Source organism: Aedes aegypti, chromosome 2 (assembly GCF_002204515.2).
Source record: "Aedes aegypti strain LVP_AGWG chromosome 2, AaegL5.0 Primary Assembly, whole genome shotgun sequence".
Lineage (NCBI taxonomy): Eukaryota > Metazoa > Arthropoda > Insecta > Diptera > Culicidae > Aedes > Aedes aegypti.
In genome coordinates, this window is record NC_035108.1 from 36,541,529 (window position 1) to 36,555,017 (window position 13,489).

The window sequence follows — 13,489 nt, forward strand, 5'->3', positions numbered from 1 at the left end:
TGCTAGTTTAGTCAATGTAAGCTCAGTGAAAGAATTCCCATTTTCTGGATAAAATTATTATTAGAAAAAAAACATTCCTACAAGATTTTCTGAAGGATGTTCTCGAAAAACATTGAACTGAATTCCTGAAATAGTCTGTGCAGAAATGATGTATTACTGAAATAATTGCTGTAGTATTTGCTGGTATGGAACCCTACAAGTAATTGGAAAAAAAATCATGGAAATTTTATTTGAGAAGTGTTTGGAAGAACTGCAAGGGTAATCCCTAGGTGAAATGCTGTAGAAACTTCTGCAGGAGCTTCATGTGCAATCCCTATTGAGAAATTCGTGATGGAGTTCTTTATTTTTTGATTAGAGAATAATCCCTGAGAGAAAAAGTTGCGGAACTGCTTAGAAGAACTTCTGAAGGAATCTTAAAAAAAAAATATCAATTTACTAAAGATCTGTAACGTTGGGGTGCTTAAGGTTTTCCCAAAAAAATCCTCTAAGCATCTCTGAAAAACTGCTGGAGGAATTTCTGGGTAAATTGCTGAGAATTTGAGAAGAAGGAAGAAATACATGAACAACGTGTGAAACAGTCGCACGGGAATAAAAAAGGGACTTCAGAGACTATTTTGGCGAAAAAAGGACCTTCCATTCAAAATAGACTTGTTAGGGACTTGAAATAAAATAGTGACCAAGTTAAAAGGATACCTAAAGACACTATCCTTTTTTTCCACATTTGTACACTGCTTCCATTATTTAGGAATATTGTGGTATGACCCATATTTTATTTGGTACTCATCAAATATCCTTTCACAATTGAGATGTGATAGAAATTGGTTGATGTGTCACACTGTCCCAACTGGGCACAACTCGTTTTATAAAGTCTATTACCCTATTAGGACTACCTTGCCAAATTTCCAAAGGCTCTAATAACCCTTTTCCAAATGGTAACATTCTTTGATCAAGCAATGATCCGCAGTTGCAGAGTAAATGTACAGCAGTTTCGTTTTCAGCTTGACAAAAACGACACTCAGAGGATTGTATTTGTCCTATCTTTTTAAGATGATACCTACTTGGGCAGTGACCGGTCATCAGGCCAGTTATTACCCTAAGATTTCTTTTATTAAGATTCAGTATAGCCCGGGCTTTAGCTAGACTGGGTTTTATGAATCTTTTCGCTAGCTTGGATGTGCATTTGTACAGTCAATGATGGCTTGTATTTCAGCTTGGACTGCGCCCCATAGCGATTACCTTGCTGATACCAGGGCCGAAAACTCCAGCTTCAGTATTGTCGCCCATCTTTGACCCGTCGGTATAAAATACAATAGAACCTGGACGTAAACTTGGGCCACCAGAATCCCAAGTATAGCGGCTTGGTTTAACCACTTTAAAGGGAACATCATAGTTGGTCTTCGTTGTTATCCAATCTTTTATTGTTTTCATATCTGAATTCAAATAGAATTCCTTGATGATCTTCATGTGACCAATCAAATCACCATCTAGTATTTTATTATAACGAATAAACTGCAAGGCATTTTTGCAGCATGCAGTTTAATGAATTGATGCAAAGGCAGTATATTAAGAAGGGCATTCAAGGCAACCGATAGTGCACTTTTCATTGCCCCTGTCATTGATATACAAGCAAGTCTTTGCAACTTAGCCAGCTTCTTCTGAGCGGTTACCTCATTTGTCTTGGGCCACCATACCATACCATTACCAATTTTTGGTCTGACTATTGCTGAATAAATCCAGTTTATCATATTAGGTCGCAGTCCCCAAGTTTTTCCTAGGGCTTTATTGCAGACCCATAGGGCATTAGTACCCTTACTTATGACCTTGCTCAGATGAGAGTTCCAGTTCAATTTCTTATCCAAAGTGACCCCAAGGTGTTTGACTTCTTCCGAAAATTGAATTTGAACTCCATTCAGAGAAGGCTTTACCTTTTTCCTTATGGTAAAAGGCACGATAATAGTTTTTGAAAGGTTTACGTTTAGCCCCTCTTTCCTACACTATTTGAGAGTAATGTTCAACGCAGTATGCAACCGATCAGAAATCGTGTTATCAAACTTTCCACGAACCAAGATGGCCACATCATCAGCATATCCAGTTACCTCAAAACCTTGATCTATTAAATTTCTAAGTAGTTCGTCTACTACAAGAGACCACAGTAAGGGCGATAACACTCCTCCTTGAGGACATCCTTTCGTAGATCTTATAGATATTTGCGCACCTCCTAGATCAGCATAAATTGTGCGATCCTTGAGCATAGTCATAACCCATTCGATAACACTTTCATCCATGCCCCTTGTTTCCATGGCTGAACTCATAGAGCTATAGGATGCATTATCGAATGCTCCTTCAATATCGAGAAAAGCAACCACGGCTATTTCTTTGGCTTCAAGAGATTTCTCGATTTTATTTACCAGGGACTGCAGCGCCGTAATGGTAGATTTACTTGATTGATACCCAAATTGGTATTTACAAAGAGGCATTTCTATTAAACTTGTTTACTTGATGTTGATGTCATCAATTGTTTTTTCCATTGTCTTTAAAAGAACAGAGGAAAGGCTTATAGGTCTAAAGGCTTTGGGAGTTTTTTTATCCTTTCGTCCAGCTTTTGGAATGAATACAACTCGAACCTTTTGCCACGCTTTTGGAATATATGAGAAAGCGCAACACTTGCTTTGAATATTTCGGTTAAGAGCGGACAAAGCGTCTCTTTTCCTTGTTGCAGTAAGCCTGGGAAAATATCATCTTTCCCGGCAGATTTGAAAGGCTGAAAAGAACTCAATGCCCATTCGACCCTCGAAGGCGTGAAGATTTCACAAACTTTCTGATAGCCATTTATCGACCATAAATGTCTTGCCTCATCTGAGACCTGTTCTTCATCCGAATATGGGATCGATTCAGGGAAATGAGTTCTCATCATTACTTCCAGTGCTTCAGAAGAGTCAACAGTATAACTGCCGTCTTCTTTTTTAAGGCTACCTAGACCATTTGAATGGTCTTTTGAAAGGACTTTGTGCAGCCTTGCAGCTGCAGGAGCGTTGTTGATGCTTTCACATACCCGTCTCCAGTCCTTACGTTTGGCGTGCCTTAGTTCTCCGTTGTATTCTGTTAGGACTTTTTTGTATTCAACCCAATCTTAAGTGATCTTTGCTCTATTGAACAACCGCCTGGATTTCTTCCTCAATCCTGCCAGCTTGTCATTCCACCAAGGCACATCCCTGTTAGATGACCTTTGTTGAATAGGACAGCTAGCATGATAAGATGAGACCATTTGGTCAATGATCCCATTAGAGACGTTTTCCAGTTGTGAAACATTCGTGAACTGCTCACCGTTATACGAATCCTTATTCGTTAAATGAAAACGATAGAGATCCCAATTGGTTTTCTTTGGGTTTCTTTAGATTTCTGTTATTTCTGATCCAGCTTTTAAATCGAACCGGAGGTGTTTATGATCTGACAATTGGGTTTATTCTACGAGTGGCGTGAGGTGACAATTGTCGGTGTCGTATAGCGAGGTGACAATTCTCGACTCGAGTGAAGTGACTCTCCATTTGATTTGCACGGCGAGTCACTTCACTCGAGTCGAGAATTGTCACCTCGCTATACGACACCGATAATTCTCACCTCACGCCAGTCGTAGAATAAACCCAAATGATTCTTCATCAGAAACATGCCAGTTCACAATCTTCTCCGATAGCAAGTCGCTACAAATCGTGAGATCAAGAACCTCTTATCGGATAGAGCTTACAAAAGTAGGAGAATCACCTCTATTACATACGTCTATGTTGTTAGACGACATGTAGTTTAAAAGATCTTCTCCTCTTTTATTAATATCGGTGCTGCCCCAAATTGTATGATGGACATTTGCATCGCACCCTATTATAAATTGGGCATTAATTATTAATTGGGCATTAAAATGAACGACAGAGCATGGAGGCCCATCTTCAACATCTCCAGGAAAGTAAGCAGAAGCAATACATACCTCCGTTTTCCCACGGATAGTGGCACCTCTACTTTGATCGCAACAATGTCTCTACGGATACATTCTGTAATTGGGACAAATTTTGTGTCCCTATTTACAAAAATAGCTGTTCGTGATTTGGACTGAGTTTCGTCGTACAAAACTCTACAACTGCTCGAAGGGCAACCAAGTACCCTACCATTATTTACCCAGGGCTCTTGAATTAGTCCCACATTGATATTTTGCTTGGTGAACCTTCTGCTGAGCACCGCTGATGCGCCCTTTGCATGATGAAGGTTCACCTGGATAATTTTTATTCGATTCATATACTGCTTCGCGACTAAAAATGGGTAAACCAACGTGCGAAGTTCGATTATTGACCAACTTCGCCGCGTCGCGAGTCGCTTCGCTATAGAGCGCATCTATGCCCTCCACCGTGTGCATTATGCGCACTATTGAGAATCGAGCTGCGACGCGGCGAAGTTGGTCAAAAATCGAACTTCGCACGTTGGTTCACTCATTTTTAGTCGCGAAGCAGTATATTACATTAACATGCGCCCACTCGTATCAAGCCTCTGATTTGAGGCTAAATATGAGTAGCCGATTATTTCGGAGAAGTACAAGGTCAACTGCGCCATTGCTCCGGGTAGCACAGTAAGGGCACAATACTGTGGAGAGTGCCCCGGTACTCCACAGGCATCGTTCACGGTTAGGTTTCTTTTGGCCCCCCTAACCATTCATTTCTAGGCACAGTATGCTTTTAGCCGCATGACACCATTAATTAGGGGCTACCTGTATGATGGACTTATACCACCGGAACAGGCAATCCGTAGTGTTATTTCTAGCCTTGTTGTAATTGGCTACCGACACTACACGGCTATCGAGGCTATTCGAGTACAGAAGCTGATATTGAGAATCAACTTCCATTGAGGCCGAACAGCCGGAACACTACCCATCATAAGTATGGAATTGTTAGGGAGAGATCCTCCAGTATCGGACACATAAGCCGCTAAATTCGTAATTCAAAAACTATCAATTTTATACGGTCTTGGAGCCTATTTATAATTAATGTAAACGTTTTTGCAGCGTACAAAAATAAAATTGAAAATATAAATATGAATTTTTACATCGCATTTTGATGATGTATTTTAGTACCAAAAGATATCATGTAACAAATGAAGCTATCCGAAACTGGGGGACAAGAGGTGCTAGACCAAAATTGTAGTTTGACCATATTTAGTTCAAATATAATACAAAGTACATTCTGACTTTCTAATTATGATGGTTTTCCATTATCCCTGTCGTAAATTTATCCTACGAGACTTGCCGAGTAAGATAATTACGACGAGTGCTGGAAAAATCGAGTTCTGCAACGAGTTACGTACAACATTTTTTTTTTGGAGACATCTACAAAAGCATTAGAAGCCGAGATCCAAGCATCCAAACTGAATAATTTTGTACGGAATTACGGCTAATGCGTACTTCATTCTGTCCAGTAGGTACGGGAACTCGAATGAAATGCGCTTTTTCGGCTCATAGTGTTAGTTTGCAAGTTTAAGCCAACAGAACTTCTTTGAGAGTTCTGTTTGATCTTTCGACCTTGACACTTGCTTTTGCCGGAGCAAGCGACGAGGGCAGGATCAAACATGTCGCGCGTCGGTCTAGTAAGTGAAAAAGTGGCGTGATCGGGGAGTTCGGTTGGAGTAAGTTAAAAAGTGCCGCGATCGGTTCGTTCTTTTTGATCTTTCGACGACCTTGACGCTTGCTCCTGGGCAGTGCGTCAAGAAAGCCCGAGCTGTCGTCCGTGTTTTTTTTCGGGTCGCGCGCCTATTTTTTTTTTTTTCTGAGTGCTAGCCGAGCAAACGAGTGAAGCTGAAAGTGGATTGTGGCTGCTCAGTCAAGGATAACGGATCAATTGGTGAGCTCGTTTCATGCTACTATTTCTAATCTATAAAATATGTATGACTGCACATTTAATCGTTACAATGGTGGGATGTAAATATGATGTTTCAACAAACTATGGATGGTTCGTCACTGTGAGTGTCGACACAAACTCTGATTCATGATTTATTTATGTTTAACATTTTTTTTTTTTCAGAACACCCCTTATATGCCTTTATTTTTGTAATTAAAAAAAACTTTGAATGGTTCGACACTACAAGTGTAGACTTGCGAAAGGTTCACTTTATTCAACAAACTTTGGATGGTTCGCCACTGTAAGTGTCGGCATAAGAATAAGAGTGTTCTATGATGTCCCAACCAATTGAGTCTTTTGTTTCTTTTCAAATAAGTAAAATATAATAACACATGCTTTCGTACTGACAGCTGTAGGAATGTTACATTTAGGTATTTGTTCAACAAACTTTGAATGGTTCGTCACCTCAAGTGTCGGCATAATTTTCCTCTACATAGAAATTATATGAACAATTATATTTACGTATAAGCATGTATATATCTCACAAATCATTGTTTATCATGGTCTAATCGCTTATCAAAGTGAATCCTTTACCCAACGATCCTACCCATTAACAAACATCCCTCCCAGTAACCTTTGTGGAGATGCAGAGGCAAACACGGTCTCCAAATAGCAAAGGTTACACACTAACATTCCTTCCCTCAATCCCACCTGACTGCAAGGACGTGGCCGGCGCCGTTATTGACCTTGTATAAATAGAGGCACTCATTCCTTACCGATCGCTTACAGCAGCCGGTTGTGTTTACCGCATCGCTTTGTAGCTGGTGGAGTTTTTTCCCCACTTAATAGTGTAATTAGTGGGTTTTTATATCCCAAGTCATCCCACCGAGGACAAAACGATATTCGTGATCGCCGTGAAGGAAGGAGACACTTGTAACAAGGGTTACAGGTGTACTTTTCAACGTAGCATCATCATCATCAGAATCAATCATCGCCAATTCTGAGCCAAACCAACCACACTACAGTGAGACCGAAGGTGGTGGTGGCGGCGGCGGCGGCAACGGGTGCGACGAACAGTAGCAACAACAGCAGCCAGAGCATCCAAGCACGCCAGTAGTTTCGTTAAGTATATTCGATTCGCTCTATTGTTTCCCCCATTCCTCGTGTATCACGTGGTTGTTGTTTTTCTGCCTAAATTCCCAGTGGTTTCCAAACTAAGGTTTACGGACCAAAGTGATCAACTTTTTTTTTTCGCTATATTTTTTTTTTTCGGTTAATTTTTTTTTTCTTCGGTTTATTTTTATATATATATTTTTTATTTATTTTTTTTGTGGTTATTTTTATTTATTTTGAATTCAATAATCCACATATTCCTTTTGCATCACCGAACAAAGATTGTTAAGTTCAAGGTTGTTTTTCGCTTCGCCTTTGTCTCTCTCCCGGTGTTGTGATTCTTTCGACCAAATAGGGGAGGTGTGAACAAAATAGTCCACTAATCAATTAAGTTTTTTTTTTCTCACATATTTTTTCTGTTTTTTTTAACGTTATTTTTGTTTTGTTTTTGTTTTTGTTTATTGCGGCGCTTATATTAAATCCACATCCAGCGGCGGTGGTAACGCGCAGAAGATATGCGCGCAATTCAAACGCAACGTCAAAATTCAAGTAGGCTTGGATTTTTTCGTCCTTCAAGAACACAAATGTTTCAAATTTGCTAAATCTGAAACATTTGGTGATTTTCATTACCACTGCGACGGTATATCGACATTTTCAGATAATCGCATTACGTGGATTTATCTTGCAGAGCACAATATTTGGTTGCGGTTGATTTTTATCCCGCATGGACGAATCGGATGGAGGCGATACGCCTCCTAAAGATCTCGTTGCTCGAACGCGGTTTTATCAACCATCTTCGGCTGGGCCTTGGGTTGTCTATTTCCGGCGCAAAAATAAGATTTTGAATGTGCTCTCGATCTCTAGAGAGCTGACGCGTAAATATCCTGGGACCGTTATTCACCAAGTGAAGCAATCCAAGCTGCGTGTAACTGCACCTAGTTACAAAGCAGCGAATGAGATTGCTCAGCATGAAGCTTTTACTGTGGAATATTATGTGTATATTTTGGCCAGAGAGGTTGAGGTGGAAGGGAAAATCATCGACGCGAGTCTGACATGCGAAGACATTAAGACTGGCAAAGGCGTTTTTGAGAACCGGTCCATTCCTGATGTGGCTATACTGGATTGTAAACAATTACAATCAGTTTCCATGGAAGGAAATAAGAAAGTGTTTTCGCCGTCAGCCTCGTTTCGTGTAACTTTTCCTGGTTCCGTTCTCCCGAAATTTGTTTGCATTGATAGTGTTTTTTACCCAGTGCGCCTTTACGTGCCGAAGGTATTCAATTGTACCAACTGCAAACAGCTTGGTCATAGTGCTAGCTTTTGCGACAACAAGCCCCGTTGTGGCAAATGCAACCAAGCTCATTTGGAAGATGATTGCACACAGGAAGCTGAAAAATGCAGCTACTGTCGTGAGGATCTTCATGACTTGCAGAAGTGCCCGGCATACAAAAGGCGCATTCGAAATGAGAGTCGCTCCATTGTGAAGCGCTCCAAGAAGACATATGCGGAAATGGTAAAATCTTTAAAAACGTCCGCAGAAGAGTCTTCATCAGCCATCCCAGTTGGTAACTCTTTTCAAGAGTTGTCTTCCGATGAAGCGAACGACGACGAAACCGATGGGGGAGATTCTTCGGAGGTACACGCACCCGGAAAAAGGAAGTCTCCATCTTCTCCGGCACTGCGCCGTAAGATAATGAAATCTTCCCTCAAAAGTTTGCCTAATTCCAAAGGAGGTGGGGCAAATTTGAAATTGCCGAAGAAACAGGTCCTTGATGCTTCCGTTCCGTGTTGCAGCAAAGATCTGACGCCCCCGCCTCCACCGATTAAATATACTTCGAAAAGAAGCTCTAGACAAGATAGCAAGAAAAAAGCTACTGAAGTCCCTTGCTCTTCCTCGAAAACCCCCGGGCCAAGCGAGGACTGATAACTTTTACGGCCCTTGTGGATCGCATATGTGATGCCCTCGGAGTTTCAGACTCATTCAGAGGCATACTCGACCTTTTTCTCCCCGCAATAGAAGAGTATCTCAGGGAATTGACTATCTCGTGGCCCCTCCTTGCTTCAATCATATCTTTCGATGGATAATTCATCGAGTGAGGTACAAGATATGATCACTGTGTTACAGTGGAACTGTCATAGTCTAAAACCTAAATTAGACACATTTAAGTTTTTGCTTCACAATTCAGATTGTGATATATTTGCACTTTGTGAAACATGGCTTTCTTCTGAAGATAATCTTAACTTCTACGATTTTAACATTATACGCCAGGATCGAGATGATAATTACGGGGGTGTGCTTTTAGGGATCAAAAAGTGCCATTCATTCGACAGAATCCCCATCCCGACTCATCCAGGCATAGAAATCGTTGCTTGCCAAATAAACGTAAAGGGTAAAGATCTTTGCGTAGCTTCTGTTTATATTCCTCCAAGAATTTCAATAAACCACCGTCATCTTTGGAATGCAGTCTCTATGCTTTCATCTCCAGTTTTAATACTGGGTGATATGAACTCACATGGTACTGGATGGGGCGAATCTTATGACGATTATAGAGCGGCTATTTTCTATGACTTATGCGACGATTTCAACTTGAACATTTTGGACACAGGTGAAGTGACACGTATTTCATCAGACGGCAAAGAAAGTAGCATTGACCTATCTTTAGGTTCAAGTTCACTATCATTCGATTGCATGTGGAAGGTGATTGATGATCCCCATGGTAGTGATCATTTGCCCATAATAACGTCTATCAGAAATAATTGTGAAAGGTCAGAGCAGTCAATTCAGGTTCCTTTTGACCTCACTAGGAATATCGATTGGCAAAAATTTGCATCAGCGGTAACTTTGGGTATCGAATCATTCAACACTCTCCCACCGTTGGATGAGTATCGATTCCTAACAGAATTGATTTATAAAAGTGCATTAGAATCCCAAAAACAACGAGTTCCAAGTGCATCCTTCAATAGACGACCAGCCACACCTGGTTGGGATGATGAATGCACTCAGTTGTATCGAGAAAAATCTAATGCCTTTAAAGCTTTTCGTAGATATGGTACCTCAGAACTTTATTTAGAGTACTCGAAGCTCGAAAAAAGACTGAAGAATCTTATTAAAGCGAAGAAGCGTAGCTATTGGCGACGTTTCATCGATGGCCTCTCACGAGAAACTTCAATGACGACGCTTTGGAGAGTGGCTCGCAACATGCGAAACCGCTCATCCTCAAATGAGAGTGACGAATACTCCAATCGTTGGATATTCAATTTCGCAAAAAAGGTCTGTCCAGACTCAGTTCCAGCTCAACCGCCATTCTGGGAAACCCAGAGAGACGATGCGTTGGACAGACCATTCACTATGCTGGAATTTTCTATGGCGCTTCTTTCATCAAACAACTCCTCTCCGGGACGCGATATGATCAAGTTCAATCTTCTTAAAAATCTCCCTGATATCGCTAAAAGACGGTTGCTTGACCTGTTCAACTCTTTCATGGAACACAACATTGTTCCACCTGAATGGAGACAGGTCAAAGTAATAGCTATTCAAAAGCCTGGGAAACCAGCGTCTGATCATAATTCGTACCGCCCGATTGCTATGTTATCATGTTTAAGGAAATTGTTAGAAAAAATGATCCTATCCCGACTCGATCACTGGGTCGAATCAAACAACATGCTTTCCAGTACTCAATTTGGCTTTCGCAAGGGCAAAGGAACAAACGATTGTCTAGCGTTGCTTTCATCAGATATTCAACTAGCCTTTGCTGACAAGGAGCAATTGGCTTCGGTTTTCCTGGATATTAAAGGCGCTTTTGATTCAGTTTCCATAGAAATATTGTCTGCAAATTTTACAATTTCTGAAAAATTGTTGCGTTATGATCCATTATGCAATTGAAACCAGTAATGAGAAAGCGTTGCGTGATGAATCAGTACAGCACTGCTTTCAGTTGCGAAATGGAAATTCCCGCACTGCATACTTCAGTGCAGGAAAGTAGGCCGTTTCATGACAGATTGGCGTGATGAAAAACAGCCTATGAGCATTTGCATGCTATAAAACGTTTGACTTTTACTATGCGCCCTGTTTTCAAGTTGCCCGTAAGAGAGAGCGAGAAAGCACCAACACACGGCGCACAGTAATAGTCATTAGAACAAAAGAATTTATGACACGTACAGAGGCTCATTACGAATCAAATCAAATGAACACGCTTCAAAATGCGACTGATTTGGAGCTGCCGAACAGATTCGCCTGCAGCGCTTATGGGAAAGTTGCCGAAGAGAATGAGGCTGCCGACAATAGCCACACTGACAAGAGATGTTCGCAGCGTTGCAAAAACGTTTCCAGAAAGATTTTAACAAGTCTATTGGTGTGAATCGATAGAGGATTGAGCAGCGCATAAATGTAAACAAACAAATACGTAATTTGTCTGCTGATGTCCGAGAAAATTACAAAAGAAGCGCGGCATCGGCTTAAACTGCCGAGAATACGTAAGTTCCCCTACTAAAAGTACATGCTCTCTTAAATGCGGTTTATGGACAAAAGGTCGAAAGACAAAACGTCGAAAGGACAAAAATCGATGCCATAAATATAACAAATGTAGCTATAAACCTGTTTCAAAAATATAACAAGTTATAAACAAAGTCATATTGATGACAACACTACATAAACAACTGTTGTTGATAGAAATGTGTTATAATTTTGTTATGTGATTCTGATTAAGATCGGTAACCTTAAGTGTTGAATTGTTTACGAATCTCAAAAAACTAAAAATAAAATAAAATAGGTTATCGATTTGCTTTTTACTTCAATAACGACTGTCGTTCAAGTTAATTAAATGGACATATTTGCAGCAAAATGGTTCTTACCCAAGTCTCTATGAATCAAATAGTTTTGACCATTCAGTCAAAATTCAATCTTATCATCTTTAATGTACCTACGACTTTTCAAGTATTTTATATATACCTATACTTAGCGTTTCCCGCTTATTTTTTTATCAAGGACCCCCTTCAAGAAATATTAACTGGGCTACTGAAGCCCAAATCCGGCATTGCATTCATTCCGTCTCAAAATCGAGGTTTACCCTACCGCTTTAGAGCTCAAAGTAAAAAAAATCAACACGATTTAAAGTACCTGATTGTACAACATGCCGTCATCAACTAACTTCAGCACCCTTTCTAAGCAAAGAAACTTATTTACCGCATTTTAAAAATCCTAATCCTTTATTGAACAAATTCACTTCTCCACTTGCCCAGATATATAACCGGCAATCACTGAGGCCTTCCAGGTGTTGAAACGCGTCTCGAAGTACTCTAGCCGACGTTTGTTTTGGCTAACCCACAACTGCTTCTTCGACAGCAGGGTTGATTACATAATAGATCGATGCAATAACAGCCGGAAAACAAGACTCTCCAGCACCTTTCGAGCCACAGGTCCACCTTATTAGATAATAATCTCGGTATCGCCGAGTTCCTCATCCGACGGCAGCACAATCTGGGCCGGATCGATGAAGTCCTTGCTTATTGGCTCCAATCCGGCAGCTTCGCGACGTCTCAGCTCCAGATAAGCCTCCCGCTGGGACCAATCCTGCAGCTGTGGATCCGGCAGATAGGCCCAGTAGAACGTGCCGAACACCAGGCAGAAGGTCACGGTGAACAGGAACGACGAGTGCATCGAATCCCGGTCTTCCTTCTCCGACTTGTAGTCGAATCCATAGCTTACCCAATTTTTGGTCGAAGAAGCAGCAGCTGGTTCCGCTGGTTTTGCAGCGGCTGCTTTCTTGCTCACATCGATGGTGGCCGCCTCACGGTTCTTCTGGGACGACGAAATGAGCCGCGCGTTGCGTGCTGATTGTTGGATTAGATTTCGCACCAGCAGGGCACCGCCGCTGTTGTTCAACCGGATCAGGCCGGACATTTTCGAATCGAAACGAGGACTTTTACTTGCGGACTCGCGGAATCCGATGGGATGATTTTTTTTTATTTTCGTGTTTTGACAGATTGTGAAATGTCAACGCGAAGATGTCATGCAAGATTATTTTGCTTGAATGGGATCTAATGGGGAGAGCGGGGTCAAACAATATATTCCGATCGGCTGGATCCGCTGGATGATAACGAGCAGCTTGTCGAGCAGTGCTATTATGTATCCGGTAGAAATCAAGACCAACATTTATAATTATTGTTTTCTCGGGCCCCGTGCGTCGCAGCTAATATATGAATAGTGCGCTGTGTTCATAAAAATCGTAACAATGCAGCGCCACACTAAAAAACTGATTTCAGAATGCGGCAAGTTGAGGCGTGTGCGAGTCTCACTGGCGCGATCAGGTTTGGTGGCGGTGCGACAATATTGATTGGTTCTTTTTCTTCTCATACTTGGCATAACGTCCTCACTGGGGCTTGTTCATATGTTTCATAACGCTAAAATTGGTCATTTTGGACACCCACCCACCCCCTTGTGACGCTTTTTGTATTGATTTTTTTCTGTTTTTGTACGAACCGTAACATCGCAAGAACACCCACCCACC

General features: G+C 41.2%; 1 protein-coding gene across 1 annotated transcript; it reads right to left on the reverse strand.

Annotated features, from left to right (window-relative positions):
- Positions 1-12,160: 12,160 nt before the first annotated feature.
- On the reverse strand, positions 12,161-12,969 carry LOC5569898 (NADH dehydrogenase [ubiquinone] 1 beta subcomplex subunit 11, mitochondrial). Its single transcript, XM_001658746.2, has one exon. It carries the CDS (start codon positions 12,880-12,882, stop codon positions 12,409-12,411), a length of 474 nt encoding a protein of 157 aa, XP_001658796.1. The 5' UTR covers positions 12,883-12,969; the 3' UTR covers positions 12,161-12,408.
- Between the last annotated feature and the right edge of the window lie 520 nt (positions 12,970-13,489).